Source organism: Sphaeramia orbicularis, chromosome 11 (assembly GCF_902148855.1).
Source record: "Sphaeramia orbicularis chromosome 11, fSphaOr1.1, whole genome shotgun sequence".
Taxonomy (NCBI): Eukaryota; Metazoa; Chordata; class Actinopteri; order Kurtiformes; family Apogonidae; genus Sphaeramia; species Sphaeramia orbicularis.
In genome coordinates this window covers 38,322,954-38,342,404 of record NC_043967.1, presented here as the reverse complement: position 1 = coordinate 38,342,404, position 19,451 = coordinate 38,322,954, and the positions used below count along the sequence as shown (strand labels likewise).

The following is a 19,451-nucleotide window of genomic DNA, read 5'->3' as shown; positions in this document are numbered from 1 at the left end:
TAGTCTACGCCAACTGTAAATGCTCTGCTTGGGTCTGAATTCTTCATTAATTCAACTCCACAGGTCCATCTTCAGCACTATTTCTGAGTAATGACACCAGAAAGGTGGTTTTGAGTGCTGGCCCTTTAAAGCGAAGACACACAAACCCGATTTTCAGCGGGCAGTCTAGCGAGGTCGGTGACCTGAGTCTGGTTGGTGTGTTCCATGCGATCGGCCATCGTTAATGCCGTCGCCAGTATTTTTGGCAAATTCAACATGTGTAATCGGACACTACCCGTTGTTCAGTCAGACCGATCTGATTGGTGGAGGGATAGCCCTTGACTAGTGAACAAGGTTATTATCATTAATGAAAACTAACGAAATGATGAAAACTAGAATTGAAAAAACATTTTCGTTAACTGAAATAAATAAAAACTATAATTAAAAGAAAAAAACGAAAACTAACTGAAACTGTATTGTGTTCTTACAAAACTAACTAAAACGTATAAAAATTCTTTGCTTTCGTCTTTGTCAGCGTTGGATTGATACAAAATCGATTTATTTTGCTCTAGCAATTTTAGCTAGCGGCACCATACGACACTTCACGGTCCATCACTTGTGGTTTCCAGTCGTCTTCTGGTCCCCACTCTACCTGGAAATATGGAGACTAAAGTTGGGAGAAAGCAGCAGAGTCCTGTCTGGGATTTATTTGAATATGACGGCGAAAAAGATAAAAGATACGACAAAACTAAAATTAATACTAAAACTAAACTAAAACCAAGCATTCAGAAGAAAACGAAAACTAATAAAAAAGTAGCAAACCTGCTCTAAAAACGAATTAAAACTAACTGAATTAGAGGAAAAAATAGTCAAAACGAAATAAAACTAAACTAGAATGAAAAATCCAAAACTATTAGAACCTTGCTAGTGAATCAGTGAACGAGAAGTTTCCATGTGAAAACAGCTATGCCAAAGTACTTCACACTATTATTGTCTTCTATAATAGTCCATTCACTGCTCATATCGTATCTGAATGAGTGCCAGTCAGTGTTCACTAAGGACTATATTCATTCCATGAAGTGAACACTGTTAGCATTGTTAGCATAGTGCAATTTCTCCTCAGTTTTCACCTGTGACATCTTTCTTCTTCCACAAGAAGAAGCCCTAGAGCTGACAACACCAGTATCTTCTTATTACTAGCCATCTGTTCAACAAGTACAACAACAATAACCCTTCTGGACTACTCAGAGATGTTCCGTCATATTCCAGTTTTACGTCTCGCACAAGCGCAAGACGTACGCTCAAGTCAGTAGTCGATTTAATGTGTTCTTCACAGTTTTTTGACCATGTTGGGGAGATGGGAGCCAGCTGATCAGTCAGGCTACCTTTTCAGGTGACGATCGGCAGTCAGGTTGCTGTGTCTTCACCTTTAAATGCCCAAGCCACTTCAGGCCCCACCCCCTCCAGGTTGTTGACTGTGCTGCTCTGTCCCGTTCAACCAACACCTGGACATTTTAGGTAATCAGCTCAAAGTTTGAACATATTTTCAGTATGGACTACAACCACTGCTGCTGACAAACAATTATGTCGTACTCGGAGAAATGTTTGTCGGAAGTCTTGACCTTGTATGTTCAAATGTTGTGACGTAACTAGTTATAGACGCAACAAATTGAGAAGGAATTAAAACAGGTTGTAGAAATCCACTCGATTTTTGCCAAAATGAATATAAAGATAGCTTTGCATCACCTGGAGGGTTCAAATGCAGACTTTCTGAACTATTAGGGTCCAAATACACAAATAAATGAACCAAAGACTAATAAAAGTGGGCGTAGCCAAATATGACCCCTTTAACCCTATAACGCCAAACGTATCATATTTGATACATGAGTTTTGAAGCCCGCTACATGATCAGTGTGACATTTTGTTTTTCTTGGAAAACCTGATGTATACAATTAGATACATGCAATACACAGATAATCCACCAGGGGGAGGAATTCATTCACCAGAGGCCTTTCCAGTGACACTACAAGATTAAATTAATGAGGAAGGAGACAGAACTTTGACAATTTTGAAAAGAAATTACCAATTTGTTAGACATGTTTGTGTTATATTATGTTTTTGTTTGTTCATATATAATAATATTTCAGCTCTGAGACCCGATGTATTAAATATGATACAAAATTGAAACTCATACATGGAAATTGATATTTGAAAAAAAAAAAAGTGTGGTTCAGAAGGACTAATAAAAGCTCCAGTTTCAAAGAACTGGAATTTTCTGTCAATGATTTAATGGTTCAGACTTTACAGGGTTAAGTAACGAAACAAGTTAAGATTGTTGTAATTCAGTGGTTTTCAACCTTGGGGTCGGGACCCCATGTGGTGTCGCCTGGAATTCAAATGGGGTCGCCTGAAATTTCTAGTCATTGCTAAAAAATTACTAATAAAAATTTCCATTATATAGTCTAAATATTGTCTAAAATTTATGTTTATTTGCAACATAGTATAGCAAACTATTACATGATCAAAAACTAATTAATTTTAGTAATAAAATGTCTCTGTTTTGAATGTCTGGGGTCGCCTGAAATTTCTAATAATTCATTAAAAAAAAATTAAAAATTAAAACTTACTAACAAAAATGTGCATTATATAGTCTAAATGTTGCCTAAAATTAACGTTTATTTGCAACATATCATAGCAAATTATTACACAATCAAAAACAAATAAATTTTAGCCCCCCCCACCAAAAAAAAAAGTGTCTGTTTTGAATGTCGCCTGAAATTTGTGATGTAAAAATGGGGTCACGAGCCAAAAAAGGTTGGGGACCACTGTTGTAAGTGTTTGCATTTTCATACAAATGAATAATGAATTATGCTCAAGTAAATAAATACATACAAATATCTGTGTTAAATGTGGATTAGATGTTTTTACTAGAGGCAGATTGATATATCGGCCGGCTGATATATTGATTTTTTTTCAATATCGGCCATCGGTCTTCTTTTTTTTTTTTTTTTTTTTTTTTTTTTGAGGGCCGATATTTGATACATGTGATACCGTACAAACTGAGAACAGAGGTTTAGAGCAACAGGGGTGCTCAAACAAAAAATTACGAGACAAACAAAAGAAGACAACATCCAGATGCACCTAACATCATTTCTAAACTCAGCTGGACGTCAAATTTTATAACAGAGCAGAGACACTTCATATCAATAAATGTCAACCACAGACGCTGAATAAAATCAACTCCTGCTAAAAACAACATTCTCACGACATCAAACACAGCTTCCTGAAACCAAACATATAACCTACGCACATATGGGATGTTTTCCCATAAACTGGCCGCACTAAAGTTATTTTCAGCCCGTTTTAAAGTAACCAGGCTCTGATATAAATCAAATAATTGCTAGCAGAGGTCTGTGATGTAACTTTAAGCGTCAAGCTCCAAGAAACAGAGACCATTTAAGTGGAATAAAGTGATACCATTTAATTCATCTCTATTGAGTGAGAGTGAGCGGTGCTGTTTCATGTTAAAGGAGTGCATTTTACAGGGTAATTGAAAGGCTTTCATGCCACAAAGTGATTAGGTCCAAAGCTAGCGCTGAAGGATTATGCCCAACACCGACAGAGCAATACAAAAAGAATTATTTCAGGAAAGACATGAAAGCGTTTTGTGGATCCTAAATGCTAACTTTAATCTTTGAGCCAAAAAATGTCTACTCTAACCTACAGATAGATGGGGTTTTTGTGTCATCACTGTAGTTCTGGCAGATTGTAGTACTGTATTCTGACACTAGAAATACTTACGTGTGAAAAGTGACGGATAAATCAAGATGCCGACATGAAACAGCATTTAGGATGTCATCGTGTTACACTTTAACATTAACCTTTTCATGCATAGTGGTCAGTTCTTCTCCAGCTGTTCTCTTGTATATTCATGGGTTTTGTTGGTTTAGTTCCGTATCAACCAACACAGTGGCTGTTTACGCACCATCCCATTCACTGATATTCAGACAATTACTCTACCTTTGCCGTTTGTCATAAACCTGATCTGCACTAACATGTTTGAGCGTAAATCACCTGTTATTTGTGAGACACAAAGGTTTTTTTTTGCATGTTATCTCCATGAAGTGAGTAATAACTAGGACTAGAATATGTTAAAATGGGAGAAAACATCGGATTTGCAGCATTAAAAATGTTCTTATTTCATTGTTTTCATATTACTTTCTTACAGAACAGGATTAGGACCACTGGACTTTAAACTCAGAATTTGGACTTTTTTTCCTCAGAATTCAGACTTTAATCTTAGAATTCTGACTTTAAACTCAGAATTTTGCTTTTTTTCCCCCTCAGAATTCTTACTCTAAACTCAGAATTCTGACTTTAATCTTAGAATTCTGACTTTAAACTCAGAATTCAGACTTTAACTCAGAATTCAGACTTTAATCTTAGAATTCTGACTTTAAACTCAGAATTCTGGTTTTTTTCCCCTCAGAATTCTGACTTTAAACTCAGAATTTTGCTTTTTTTCCCCCTCAGAATTCTGACACTAAACTCAGAATTCTGACTTTAATCTTAGAATTCTGACTTTAAACTTAGAATTCTGACTTTAAACTCAGAATTCAGACTTTAACTCAGAATTCTGACTTTAATCTTAGAATTCTGACTTTAAACTTAGAATTCTGACTTTAAACTCAGAATTCAGACTTTAACTCACAATTCTGACTTTAATCTTAGAATTCTGTCTTTAAACTCAGAATTCTGTTTTTTTTTTCCCCCTCAGAATTCTGACTTTAAACTCAGAATTCTGATGTTAAAGTCTGAATTCTGACTTTTTTCTCGGAATTCTGATGTTAAACTCAGAATTTTGACGTTAATCTCAGAATTCTAACTTTTTTCTCCGAATTCTGACTTTAGTCTCAGAATTCTGACTTTTTTTTTCTCATAATAACAATAAGAGATACATATTGGACCTTAGTTTATTGTATTTTTTCCAGTGGCCTTAATCCTCTTCTGTACTTCCTGATATTGGGTTTTAAACACACATTTCTTTAGTTAAAAAATTAAATGCATGGACATTTTTTGTAACTCCATGAAAAAAAAAGATGACATTGTTTGTTTTTCATGTGTAAGGAGGAATAAAAACACTCAAGAAAAAAATCTTTACTACGGTTCTCATAATCCATGCATGAAAGGGTTAAATAGGATTAGAAAGGAAGTTACAGCTCGGGGGATGACTAAATCTGGCATGAAATAAGGGGAAAAAAAATATCATATGAATTTCTCTTTTTTTTAAAATGCTCTTGTCTGTGTTTCGAATCAGATTCTCTGTAGCTCTAAGACATCTTGATTGTGTCTCGGTTCCCAGTGGAATTTCCTATCGAGTCATCTAAGTATTAAAAAAAAAAAAAAAAAGTATAAAACTGAATAAATGGTGGAACAATTCCCATGATACACAGGAACAGCCAAACCCACTAACTAACCAGCAAACCAGCATCACTTTCACACATTACTGCCATGTCATGACATCATCCTGCTTCCTCTGTTCTGGTGTCCCTGTGGTCCAGAGGTTTAATTCTCTGGCTCGGAATCTTGATGCTCTCGAAAAGGGCTGGGCAATTTAACAAGAAAATAATACCACTAGGCTTTTTTTTGGTGAAGTCCTGCTGCTCTCACCATCCCTCTTCTGCCGCGTGTCATCGTGAATCATCTCCCTCTGAAGAGCGCTACGATAAAACCTGACATTACCAGCTTGGATTCCCTCCCAAATTAGATAGACTTAGTTTGCTTTGGCTGCACTCGCTGCTCCACAAAAATCCTAGACGCTGTATATACTCACACAAATGTCTGTAATGACACACACATGCTACAGAAATCTGACCCCCAGCTAAAGATCATTACTGTCATTTAGTGTTAGAGCTAATCAGGGTGGGCCATTAACAGCAAAACCAGTGCAGATCTACACCAGCAGACTGGGATTAGCATGGGGAATATATGAGGAGTGGTTGTGTGGACTGTATCTACGTGAAAAACAAGAAAAGCACTCGGAGAGCGCAGACCTCCGCCAAGAGAGATCTGCCCCCCCCCCCCCCCTTCATTTTGTTCATTATTTTCTTCCTTTTTCTTCATTTGTTTTTAGATTTTCTTCCTTTTTCTTCATTTTGTTTTTAGATTTTCTTCATTTTTCTTCATTTTGTTTTTAGATTTTCTTCATTTTTCTTCATTTGTTTTTATATTTTCTTCATTTTCTTCATTTTGTTTTCAGTTTTTCTTCATTATGTTTTTATATTTTCTTCATGTTTGTGCATTTTGTTCATTGTTTTCTTCATTTTTCTTCATGTTCATTTTTGTTCACTTTGTTCAATATTTTCTTCATTTTTACGCATTTTCTTTTTATATTTTCTTCATTTTTTTTTCATTTTTTTTTCTCAATTTTTCTTCATTGTGTTTTTATATAAATTTTTCTTAATTTTGTTCCATATTGATATTTTCTTCATTTTTGCACATTTTGTTCATTATTTTCTTCATTTGTGTTCATTTAATTTTTGTATTTTTGTCACTTTTGTGCATTTTGTTCATTATTTCCTCCATTTGTGTTCAATTAATTTTTATATTTTTGTCACTTTTGTGCATTTTGTTCATTATTTCCTTCATTTGTGTTCATTTAATTTTTATATTTTCTCCATTTTTGTGTATTTTGTTCACTCTTTCCTTCATTTGTGTTTATTTAATCTCTGTATTTTCTTAATTTTTTTGCATTTTGTTGATTATTTTCTTTATTTGTGTTCATTTAATTTTTGTATTTTCGTCATTTTTGTGCATTTTGTTCATTATTTTCTTCATTTGTGTTCATTTAATTTTTGTATTTTTGTCATTTTTGTGCATTTTGTTCATTATTTCCCTCATCTGGATTCATTTGATTTCTGTATTTTCGTCATTTTTGTGCATTTTGTTCATTATTTTCTTTGTGTTGATTTAATTTTTGTATTTTCTTAATTTTTGTGCATTTTGTGCATTATTTTCTTTATTTGTGTTCATTTAATTTTTGTATTTTCATCATTTTTGTGCATTTTGTTCATTTTTTCCTTCATTTGTGTTCATTCTGATCCTGTGAGTCCACTCCTCCTTCTGATTGGACAACCCCCCCCGATCACCACCAAAATTTAATAATTTCTTCCTTGTGCCAGTGTCAACATTTCCTGAAAATTTCCTGAAAATCCTTTTATAACTTTTTGAGTTATCTTGCTAACAAACAAACAAACATGCACACAAAGCAAATCGATCACAATACCTCCTGGCGGAGGTAAATACCGGCTGAAAAAGCAAAGGATTGCATAGATCAGGGGTGTCAAACTCATTTTAGTTCAGGGGCCACATACAGCCTAATATGATATATAATGGGCCAGACCAGTAAAATAATAGGATAAAAACTTATAAATAATATCAACTCCTAAGTTTTATCTATGTTTTCGAGTGATGAAAATTAAAATTTTGTAATGAAAATGTTTACATCTATGAACTGTACTTGAACATAACATACAAATATATGAACCTGAAAATTCTTAAGAAAAATCAGTGCAATTTTAACAATATTACACCTTAGTTTATCATTTATACATGTGCATAACAACATACAGATCACAGTGGATCTACAAATACACAAAACATTTAGGAACAGGCAGAATATTGGTACAATTCCACATACTTCTCTTAAGGCATTTCAGGCTGTTCTTATTTGTTCAGGTTTTTCACATTTTGTGTCAAAGGCTAGTCTGTAAATGTAAACATTTTTGTGTAATTTTACTTTGTTTACACTGAAACAAAGAGAAACATAGCTTTTGTCATTATTTATAGGTTATTATGGTGGTATTTTACTGGTCGGACCCATTACAGATTGAATTGACCAAAAAGGATTTTAACATCCTTGATTGTTAATATCTTCAATACAATTTTTGCATTTCATAAATTTATCCCATGGGCCAAATGGGGTCCTTTGGCGGGGCCGGTTTTGGCCCCCAGGCCACATGTTTGACACCTGTAGAATAGATTATACTCACAGTACATACTTTTTTGACTATTTATGTCAGACTTAGTTAAAAGTCAAAGGCTACATGTCATGGAGTGAGACCTGATGGTGATAATGGTGGAACTCCACCAAAACTAAATGAGACGTTGTTATATTTAACCCATAAAGACCCAGAGCTACTTTTGTGTCAGTTCCCAAATCAGTTTTCCTCCAGATTTAACCCTTCTTAAATGATTTATCACCATTTATTCAACTATTATCCTCTGTGTTTTGTGTTTTGTTCTTTTAGTGAAAATCATGTATTTTTCTATATTGGGCTGATAGTGTGGATGTTCAAATAAACTCAGGTTAACCCCGTAAACCTTCCTAGCGGGAACCTATCCTGCTGGACAGTTATGTGTTGTCATAGAAACCCTGACCCTTAAACTGACATCAGCACATGTTGATAATGCTAAGGTTCACCAGGCTACAGCCTGATCCGCGAAAGGCAGAATTAATTAACCGATAAAGACCCAAAAAGCATTATGAAGCATTATCTTTTTATAAGAATAAAAAGGAGCACACTATGTGGTCTACACACCACAAAAGATGTGCTCTTTTCACCACTGTGTCATCAGTGAGCAGTCATTTTCCTTTAGCTTCTGTGAGATCAGTGGTGCAGTGTAGATAAGTACTTTTACTCTAGTGGATTCATTCACTTTCTATAACAATTCATTCGTTTTTCAATTTAAAACCAAAAATGAAATGCTCAAATAAAAAATGGAAAAAACGGATAACAACCGTTTCATCCGATTTTACTATTTTCAATATAGTTAAGTTGTCTGACCCGGCAGTAGTCGTTATCAGGGAAAAATAAACAATTTTGAATTCTTTTTTTTTTTTTTTTTAGAAAACAGTATTTCATTAATTAGGAAAAACAGAGCCAATTTTTAAAAACTAATTTTATACTGTACTATAACGAAATAAAAATTTGGCTCTGAGTTTCTCAGTCAATGGGCCAATAGTGGCTGATCCAGGCTGGAGCTCCGTTTAAGGAACCCGTTCCGTTTTAAGGATGTCGGAACCAGTTCCCTTTGAGGATCATGGAACTGGTTTTGCTTACAAAACTCAGAACCGAGCTGCGCTGTGTTTTAATTTCATTGTTTTCATATCACTTTCTTATGGAAGAGGATTAGGGCCACTGGAAAATAAAAAAAGGTGTTTTATTTATATGTGTATATATATATATATATATATATATATATATATATATATATATATATATATATATATATATATATATGTGTATAGATATAGATAGATAGATAGATAGATAGATAGATAGATAGATATTTATTATTATTATTATTATTATTATTATTATTATTATTATTATGAGAAAAAAGTCAGAATTCTGACTTTAAAATCTTAATTTGGTCTTTTTTTTTTTTTTTTTTTTCCAGAATTCTGACTTTAATCTCAGAATTCTGACTTTTTTTTGGTTTTGGTTTATTTGTTTTGTTTTGTTTTTTTGTTTGTTTTTTTTCAGAATTCTGATTTTAATCTCAGAATTCTGAAAATTTTCTCAGAATTCTGACTTTTTTTCAGAATTCTGACTTTAAACTCAGAATTCTGACTTTTTCCTCAGAATTCTGACTCTAAACTCAGAATTCTGATGTTAATCTAAGAATTTGAACTTTTTTCTCCTAATTCTGACTTTTTTCTCAGAATTCTAATTTTTTTCCCCCAGAATTCTAATTTTCATCTCAGAATTCTGACTTTTTTTTTTTTTTCATAATTCTGACTTTAATCTCAGAATTCTGAAATTTTTCTCAAATTTCTGACTTTTTTTTTTTGTTTTTCAGAATTGTGACTAATCTCAGAATTCTGACTTTTTCCTCAGAATTCTGACGTTAATCTCAGAATTCTGACTTTTTTCTCCGAATTCTGACTTTAATCTCAGAATTCTGACTTTTTTCTCCGAATTCTGACTTTAATCTCAGAATTCTTACTTTTTTTTCTCATAATAATAATAAGAAATACATATTGGACCTTAGTTTATTGTATTTTTTTCCAGTGGCACTAATTCTCTTCCGTACTTTCTAATATTGGGTTTTAAACACACGTTTTTTTACTTCAAAAATTAAATGCATGGACATTTTTGTAACTCCATGAAAAAAAAATCAATCACATTGTTTTTGTTTGTTTTTTTTATGCCTAAGGGGGAATAAAAACACTCAAGAAAAAAATCTTGCCTAAGGTTCTCATAAATCATGCATGAAAGGATTCATTCTGCATAACTGTAACTCAGATGCATACATTGCACATTTTATTCCACTACATTTGTAACACCTTTAGGTACTTTTCAGATTGCAATTATGTCCACATGTCCAAGTATATTGGATGTTTGTGACAAACTGGAGGATTAAGCATTTCTTTTAGTAGTAGGGGAAAATTTTATGTCTGCTTTCTACGCTGGTTCTCACAAGAGAAACGTATATTTACATTACAGAATGTGATGCATTGCTGTGGAGTAAAGTAGCCAACAATGTTAAAAATTAATAAAAAGTAATATCAACATTTTACACATTTAATAGTTTCAGCAGTAAAATGCACATTACCTATTAATGCAGCGGTAATATGAATCTAAAGCCATTATAGTAGTTGGCTATAGTACCACTGTCAGAGGAAAAGTTTACTTCACAATGGGTACTTATACTTTGCATTTGTTAAATACTGTGTGGTGATAATACTTAAATACATTTATTTTAGTAAGGTTTTGAATGTGCCTTTAATTGTAGTGAAATGGGGGTAGAGGACAACTTGCGCTTAGATATGGAAAATAAAGCATTTCATACAAAAAAAGACAACCCAGTGTGCTTTACATAATGAAAAAAACCCCAAAAAATGAAATACAAAATTAAATATTTTACACGATAATAGATCTAAAAATTGAGAAAAAAAAAAAAAAAAAAGATATAAGTATTAGACTACAGGGAAGGGGTGAGCAACATAAGACATTTGTTCCAGTAATCTAGGTTTTACTTTCTGAAAACTGAAAAATAAGTCTGAATCTCCAAATCATAAAATCATTCCTCTGTAGACCTCTCTTGCTCAACAGATATTAAAAATGCAACTTGTTTGCTGTCTGTAATATATTACATTTGAATGCGTCACTCCAGTCAGATATGACATGTAGCTTTAGTAAATAGTGTATAAAAGTGTATTTTTTGATCATCAAATCAAATCAGTTTTCTCACTTTAAGTGCCCTGAATTTGTAAATACTGTACATTGATAATACACTGAGTTTTCTACTGATTTTTAATGAGAAGTGTTTTGTTTACAGTATTGTACAGGAAGTTTGTACAACAGGATGTTTTGTTTTTTTTTTTTACTGAACAATGAACATTTGAACAGTATGTATACATAATAATATTACATCAAAGTAGGGAAAAAAAATAGTGACATTCCACAAAATATTTTACATTTTCAAAATATAGATACAAATGTAAGTTAAAAAAAAAATAAAAATAATAATAATAATAAATCAAAGTAAAAAAGCTTGAAGTATAAAAATATAAATTATAAAAATTAAATAAGATTATTTATTTGACAGTGTTTTTATTTACTTGCTTTAGAGTTTATACTGTTCTTCAGATTATCAAAATAATTGGAAAAAAGTATTTAAAAACAATAATATTCGGATGCTGGTGTGCAAATTTAGAGCAATGAATGTGAAATTTGGTAAATATTACTAAAAGTGTTAATGATATTTTTTTTTTCTGGATTTATTTTATCAATTTGTGAAAGGCCAAATAAAACATGTTGAAAATTAGGTTAAATATCTGTTGATCCATTAATCCTATCAATGTATCCATGTAAATAATTGGTGTAAAATACAGTTTGTCATCTTTTCACGGTCATCAAATATGACCCATTTGGACGTTCAGGGGCTCCGTAGTTACCATGGAAACACCGTCATCTTCTACAACATTGATTCACCAGGAAAACCCATGGAGTTGGATCAATGACAGTGAGGTAGATGCTTGTTTTTATGTTCAGTTAATGATATATTTGCCGAAAAGTCACTTTTTCTACAATTTTCTCTGTTTCTGATATAATAACCTTCAAGTTTAATCTGAGCTTCTGTGAACATCTACATAATCAGTGAATTCAGTTTAGGAAAATACATGATTTTCACTGAAAAAAACAAAACAAAACACAAAATACAGAGGATAATATTACAAAAATGGTGAGCAGTCACTTAAGAAAGTTAAATATAGAGAAAAATTATATATTTTGGAACTGCCACAAAAGAAGCACTGGGTCTTTATGGGTTAAGATACAAAATACTCAATAATTATATCTAACAAAAGTGGAAAAATATATAAAAAATTTGGAAATATATCTAAAAAGTAGCATAAATAATACATATTCATGCCCACATCTATCTATCTATCTATCTATCTATCTATCTATCTATCTATCTATCTATCTATCTATCTATCTATCTATCTATCTATCTATCTATCTATCTATCTATCTATCTATCTATCTATCTATCTATCACTATAAAGAAAATGTCGAAGTTTCTAAAACAGATGATACAACACATGACCCTCAAAGACATCATCATCATCTTCTGATCTAAAATGTTTCATAACTTTTGAACTGATAAAAAAAAAACACAAAATACCATTTCACAGCTTTTAAGCAGCATCAGCTTTGACCCATTTGGACGTTCAGAGTCTTTGTAGTAAATGTGGAAACACTGTCGTTTTCTGCAACATGCATTCACTAGTAAAACCCAAATAGTTTAACAAATGACAGTATTTGTGCATTCAGTTCATGGCAAATTTCCCTGGAAAAGTCACCTTTTTGTCAGTGTTTTTAGCTCTGTAATAACCTTTGAATTTAGTCTGACCTTTTATTGATTTATTTATTTTGAACATGCAAAGAAACAAAATAACACAAAATGAAGCAAATTAAGACAAAAACAAAACAACATTTCAATGAACAGAATCTATCTTCAAGTACGTGCAAGTCTGAATTTTGCATGGTCGAAAAGGAGTAGGAAGAAGTATAAACTTATTTAATTTTATGAAAATGTACATAATCAGCATATCAAATATGAGAAAATACCTCAATTTTTCCACTGAAAAAAGCTAAATGCAGGAGATGACATTATCATAAATGGTGATAAATCACATAGGAAAGGTTAAATATTAAGGAAAAAATGTGATTATTGTGTAGGCTAGCTATTTATTTATTTTTCTGGCTATGTCATTTTATTCATATATTATGGCAATGTCATTTTTATTTATTTTATTCTTATTTATTTTAAACTCTTACATCTCATTTGTTTGTGTCTATCTATCTATCTATCTATCTATCTATCTATCTATCTATCTATCTATCTATCTATCTATCTATCTATCTATCTATCTATCTATCTATCTATCTATCTATCTATCTATCTATCTATCTATCATAATGACCAATTAATATTATGTACCTTCCTTATTACATTCCTCTATTTTCTCTGTCCATTTTCAAATCGCCTTTTCCTTTGACCGTCTTACCTGAGCTTATTGATCCATGTCAGCTTCCTTACTTCGGTGTGAAGTTCCAGGAAGTAGTCGGGTTTCATTGTCACAACAACAAAGACGTACATCGTTACAGTTTTATAACCAAATAATATGTCACCTTTTCTTAAGCTCTTCGGGAAATACTGTAACAGTTTGGGACATTTGCGTAAATCATCCGCGATCAGTTTAAAGTACAATATCGATACTTAAGTCGCTTATTTCATTCGCTTTGCTAACATTTGTAGCAGACTGAAGTTAGCCAAACATGCTAATGTAAGCAGCTGGAATAAGCACAGCAAGGCACGGTTTATTTTTTTTATTTTTATTTTTTAATCTTTACTGTGGTGAGAGCTGAGCATTTTGTACATTCATAGGTGGGTGAATAAACTTCCTCAAACTGTATTTTTAACTGTCTTTATTCACTGTTATGGCGCTATTGAAAATGAAAGATGAATTGTTGCATTACTCTTATATACATACATATCTCTAGAATATTAAAGTGTAGTTACTTCCTTAAGATGACACTGCTTTTTAACTGACTTTAAAAGGAAATCATAACTCTTATCCTGCAATAGATGAATCAGTTTGTTACTTAAAATGTTTCATTACAAGTAAAAGACCTACTTTAAGTATATTTGTGAAAGTGCAGATGAAGTATCAACAAGAACTGAAAAGTGACAAAATGTAAAAACAGTGTACAGAATGACGCCTTTCAAGGGTTTATATTATTATTATTTTGCTCCCAGTCTAAGTTTAGATTTTTTGAGTAGTATTTTCCTACTTTATCAGGTCATATGGATATAGTCTATATGCTTTTTATATCAAACGAAAAGAAAATGGATATGGCCGGTGAATGTAACCTAGTAGAGTAGAACCTCTAAGATGTAATGGATTACACGTTTAAACTAGTTAAAATAATTAGTGAAGTATTTAAAATTTCAGTATTTACATTTCACTATTACTTTTTTACTTATATATTTATCAGTACTCTGTAATCTAAATGCATATTTAATGTGTACAAATGCCATCTTTAACCCTTTCATGCATAGTGGTCACTACAGTGGACAGCTATTCTCCAGCTGTTCTCTTGTTTATTCATGGATTTTGTTGTTTTAATTCCATATCAGTCAACACATTGGACGCTCTTGCATCATCTCATACACTGACATTCATACCATTACTGTAACTTTGCTGTTCTTGATAGACCTGATCTGCAGTAACATGTTTGATTGGAAATCAAATGCTTGTTATTAGACTGTAATTAATGTAATTTTTTTTTTAAAAACAAAAGTTTTTTTTATGTTATTTTCATGATGTGAGTAATGACTAGTATTGGAGTATGATAAAATGTGAGAAAGCATCAGATTAGCATCATTAAAAATGTTTTTATTTCATAGATTTCACACAGTATATCAGTAAATATATGTTTCTTTGCTTGAAATATTAAACGCATGGTGTCCAGCTGAAACTCCATGAAAAACGGGTTCGTACATTTTTTTTTTCAAATGCATTGTTTGTTTTTTTAATGCCTAAAGAGAAATAAAAACACTCAGGAAAAATTCTCATAATTCATGCATGGAAGGGTTAATGTAATTTTTTGTCAGAGATTAGTTTTTTTTCTCTTCCATGTGTTAGTGTAAGAAAGTATTTTCATTTTCAAAGCGTAACATGTAGAGCTGCAACCGATTAATCGACTCAAAGTGATCCAAAAAAATCATTCAACTACAATTCTCCTGAATCAAAGCTTTGTTTCCTTCATTTCTCTGCTGTTAAACATTGGTTCCACTGTTGTGTTTCACATGGACGCTTATTGCGATGCACAAAGAAGCTTCAGTTCAGGAAAACTGCAACAGAATATCTCCCTTCAATTAATTCGAGTCGATTAATTGAATCAGGAATTTTTGCATTGGCTTCAAGCACCTAATCGATTAATCGGTTGCAGCTCTAGTAACATGGTTTGTCAACTCAAACAAATCTGGTTATCACATGTAAGAATGTTATTAAGCTGATATACAGTACAAAAACAAAAGTAAAATAAGACGTAAATTATTTAAGAACTTGTTAACATCAGGGCTAATTATTTCATTTTTTTCCACACAGTAAATGTTTTTTTTCCTTTTCATCAAACAGGACCATGCCACGCCTTCAGTCAGGTGTTTGGAAGCATTTCACACCAGCCATTAAAGATGGGAGAGAAACTTTCATGTGCAACTACTGTTCAAGGACTTACACCAAGAACGCTACCAAGATGCAGATGCATTTGGACAAATGTAAAGAGTATTCTGTGATATCCCAGCAGTCTCCAGGCCCGGATGGGGGCTCCTCTGCCTCCATTCCTGTTCCCTCCTACTCATTTTTACCATCTGCCGCCCATGGGGGACAGTTTCTCATCGATTCAGTGGATCAGCGAAGCCAGGCGTATGCTGACGAGTGCTTGGCGAGAGCTGTGTTTGCCTCTTCCTCAAATCTCAGTCTTGTTGACAATATTTACTGGAGACATTTTTTTGGTGTGCTCCGGCCTGCGTACTGTCCTCCAACCAGGGAGGCTCTGTCTTCTCATCTCCTGGACTGTGAGTTTGACAGAGTACAAAGTCAAGTTCATGAGGCCATAGGGAAGGCAGATTGTGTCACCATCATATGCAGTGGCTGGTCTAACATAAATGAAACTGGTACCATTATTTACATTGTGGCAACACCTTCACCACTGTTCTATAAATGCACAAAGACTAAGGAATATACAAATCCTAACAAAGATATTGCAGAGGAACTAAAAAATATCATAAATGAAGTGGGGCCACAGAAAGTTTTTGCTGTCGTCACAGATGATTCCCCGGAAATGACAGCTGCCTGGGCTGAAGTAGAGGAAGCATTTCCACATATAACAGCTATTGGCTGCACAGCATGTGGTGTCCAGCACCTGTTGAATGACATACTGACCCAGCCATCTATGAAGGCATTGTGCAGGAGAGCTGAGCAGGTGGTGAGGTATGTAAGAGAGACAACAGTATTGGCAGAGGCCTTTAGATGCTGCCAGACGACAAAGATAAGAAACCACAGTGCCAATAGGACGTCACTGTCACTGCCTACTGATGACTGGAGCAGTGTGGTTAACATGTTAAACAGCCTCATAGAGGGTCAGAAATCCCTCCAAGACATAGCTCTGTCACCCACGCTGGATGTCGAAGCATCTGTGAGGGCCACACTGCAGGACGCATCATTTTGGAAAGGGTTATGTAGCAGTCGTAACCTGCTTTACTTGATTGGGAACTATATTGATTACATGAAAAGAGAAGACGCCGTCCTGTCTAGCGTTGTTGATATGTTCAGTCAGTTACGATACCAGTTTGGAGCTTCGCTGTCTGAATCTGTGTTGCACATTACTGAACAAAAAGCTGTAATGGCATCATTAGACAGGTGTCAGGAGTTCTGCGTCAAGCCCATCCACGCAGCAGCGTACATGCTGGATCCAAAGCATGTGGGACAGCAGACACTCTCTGGGGAGCAGATAAACGGCGCTTACTACGTGATATCCAGCTTGTCACACCATCTTAATCTTGATGAAGGTAAAGTGCTTGGAAGCTTTGCCAGGTTCTCAGCTAAGCAAGGCCTGTGGAAGGGAGCAGGGATATGGAGCTCATGCCAGCATGTGTCTGCGTCCACGTGGTGGAAAGGGCTGTGCTCGTCCGAGCCCATCTCCGCTGTGGCCTTTGCTGTTCTGCAGATCCCACCAACAGCAGGAGCGTGCGAGCAACTAAGGTCACAGTTCAACTACGCAAAGACGCAAGGTTGTGTCTCAGCTGACAGGGTGCCAAAACTGGTGGCAGTCCAGGTCAACCTCAAACTTTTAGAGCCAAGTGATGCATCGGAGTTTACTCCACTAGAGAGTGAAGACGACACAAAAGTTCCATTCCAATCTAACACAGAGGACAGCGAGGAAATGGGATAACCTGATGCTATGTGAAACAGACCACATCCTTTACAAGGAAAGAGATTGCATATTGACAAAATGCTAAACCTTTTCAGCTGCAGTGTCACTGAGCTCACATTCTACTCCAAGAGAAATGGATACATAACACCTGTATTATTGTGTATACTAGGATTTTAGTTTTATTTTTAATACACTTTGAAATTATAGTATTTATCATCTTCATTATCACAATGTAAAGTTCAATCTTCTCTATTAGAATGTTTACATAATACAAATTAAACCATCAGATTAATGATCTTTTTTTTTGTCGTTTTTTATTTCATGTTTGTTACAAGGATATTTCTGTATTTAGCTCTTCAGTTAAAATTTACTTAGGGGGTCAAATGAGTGGCCATTTTTGTCAAAAAAAAAAAAGTTGTAAGAAATGCATAGAACTGTGTTGAAATAATGCTAATACATCTGTGCACAGACTACTAATATTATTTGACAGTGGAAGCTCTATTTTCAGAAATATTGGATTTTTGAATAGCACGTGTATGTGAAAACTTTTGCTGGTTGACGGACGTGACATTACCCATGATGCTCTGGTCAGTACCAGTACTTTATTAGTAATAGACTTATAGACTTACTATTGCTAATTCTCTTCTTATTCATAAATGTTAGTATTGTGGATCTAAAACAATAACAGCTGACACAAAAACACAAAATGTGGCAGTGGACGGATGTGACATGGTTGTTACAGATCCCATCATACTGATGCTCGGCAGCCATGTCACCGTTTACACTAATGATCCCTGTGCAAAAACTAGGATCAGAATTATTTATTGTATAGTTTATCATCATACTAAAGAGGAAATAACAATATAGAATTGTTATTTCTTTATAAAAATGCTTATTATTAGAAAACTGTTGATTTCAAAAGTGACATGTGACATTCTTAATGTATGTATTGGCGTAACATAAGCAGGATGGATCAGCACCATACTCCATATTGAACCTGTAAAAATAAAACGTGATATGTCGTATATAATCTTGTAAGAAAAATGTGGAATCTAAAAGAACAGAATATTTGTTTTTCAGGTAAATTCAGTTCAAATATAACTTGGGCATTTGTGACATGAAAATATAGCATTAATTGTGATGAAATTGGACTTTTTTGAGCTGAAAACATAGTTCATATGAGCATCAACATGTTGAACAGAACTGAAATCCTGTCGATTTGCATTTACCAACACAAAGTTCCTTTGGGGATTCACTTATATTGATTTCTTCTGCACAAAGACAGAAATAAGACCTCTAAGCAAATTTTAGCCATCTTAAACTTTAAAAGAACCAGAAAATGCTCCAGCATCAAAACCAAATTACCCCAACTTTGTCTTAAAATGTTTTTTTTTCCCTTTGGTTTCATTGTCTCACGGTAAAAATAAACAAGATGAAGGTGTTCATTTAAATAAGAAAAACACTTAAAAACCCTTCCCAGTTTAAAAACCACTGCATCACATGGAGCCGCTGTGGTAAAACCCTGAAGCACAGAGTGTGTTTTCAGTCCCATTCCTCTCAGTGTTGTTTGTCTGTGTTTCAGTGTGTTCTGTGGTGCTTGTGCTTTGGCACCGGACAGCCTCAGGGTTCAGAAGGGAGATCTCAGCCTTGTAAATACTAGCATTATTAATCTTAATGGGAACGAGGCAGGGTGGCTCTAGAGGTGTCTTCGCCTCGAAGGCTGTAGACCTGTTGTAAATCTCACAGACACTTTTCTCCAATGTATCGCTCAGTAAATCTGCACACAACCTACATCCTCCCTCCCTCCCGCTCGCCCACCCACCCTGTCAGTCCTATTGGCTCATTTTGTTGCCCATTGTCTAGTCTGCAGGATGGTTTTGCATGCAATGACAACAGATGTGTGGGCAATAATTAGTGCTGCTATGTACCATTTTAGAGCTGAAGAGGGCTCCTCGT

General features: G+C 34.0%; 1 protein-coding gene across 2 annotated transcripts in view; it reads left to right on the top strand.

Moving 5' to 3' along the window:
- Positions 1-17,836, top strand: part of LOC115428727 (uncharacterized) — a 43,760-nt gene extending 25,924 nt beyond the window's left edge. Inside the window, exons 1-2 of one of the 2 annotated variants that reach the window (XM_030147915.1) lie at positions 13,611-13,941; positions 15,698-17,836. In XM_030147915.1, the coding sequence (XP_030003775.1) occupies positions 15,702-17,513 (1,812 nt within the window). In that variant the 5' untranslated portion in view covers positions 13,611-13,941; positions 15,698-15,701 and the 3' untranslated portion in view covers positions 17,514-17,836. Of the gene's footprint in view, positions 1-13,610; positions 13,942-15,697 lie in introns of those variants that run through there. The other variant, XM_030147916.1, reaches the window with a different exon arrangement.
- Positions 17,837-19,451: the final 1,615 nt, after the last annotated feature.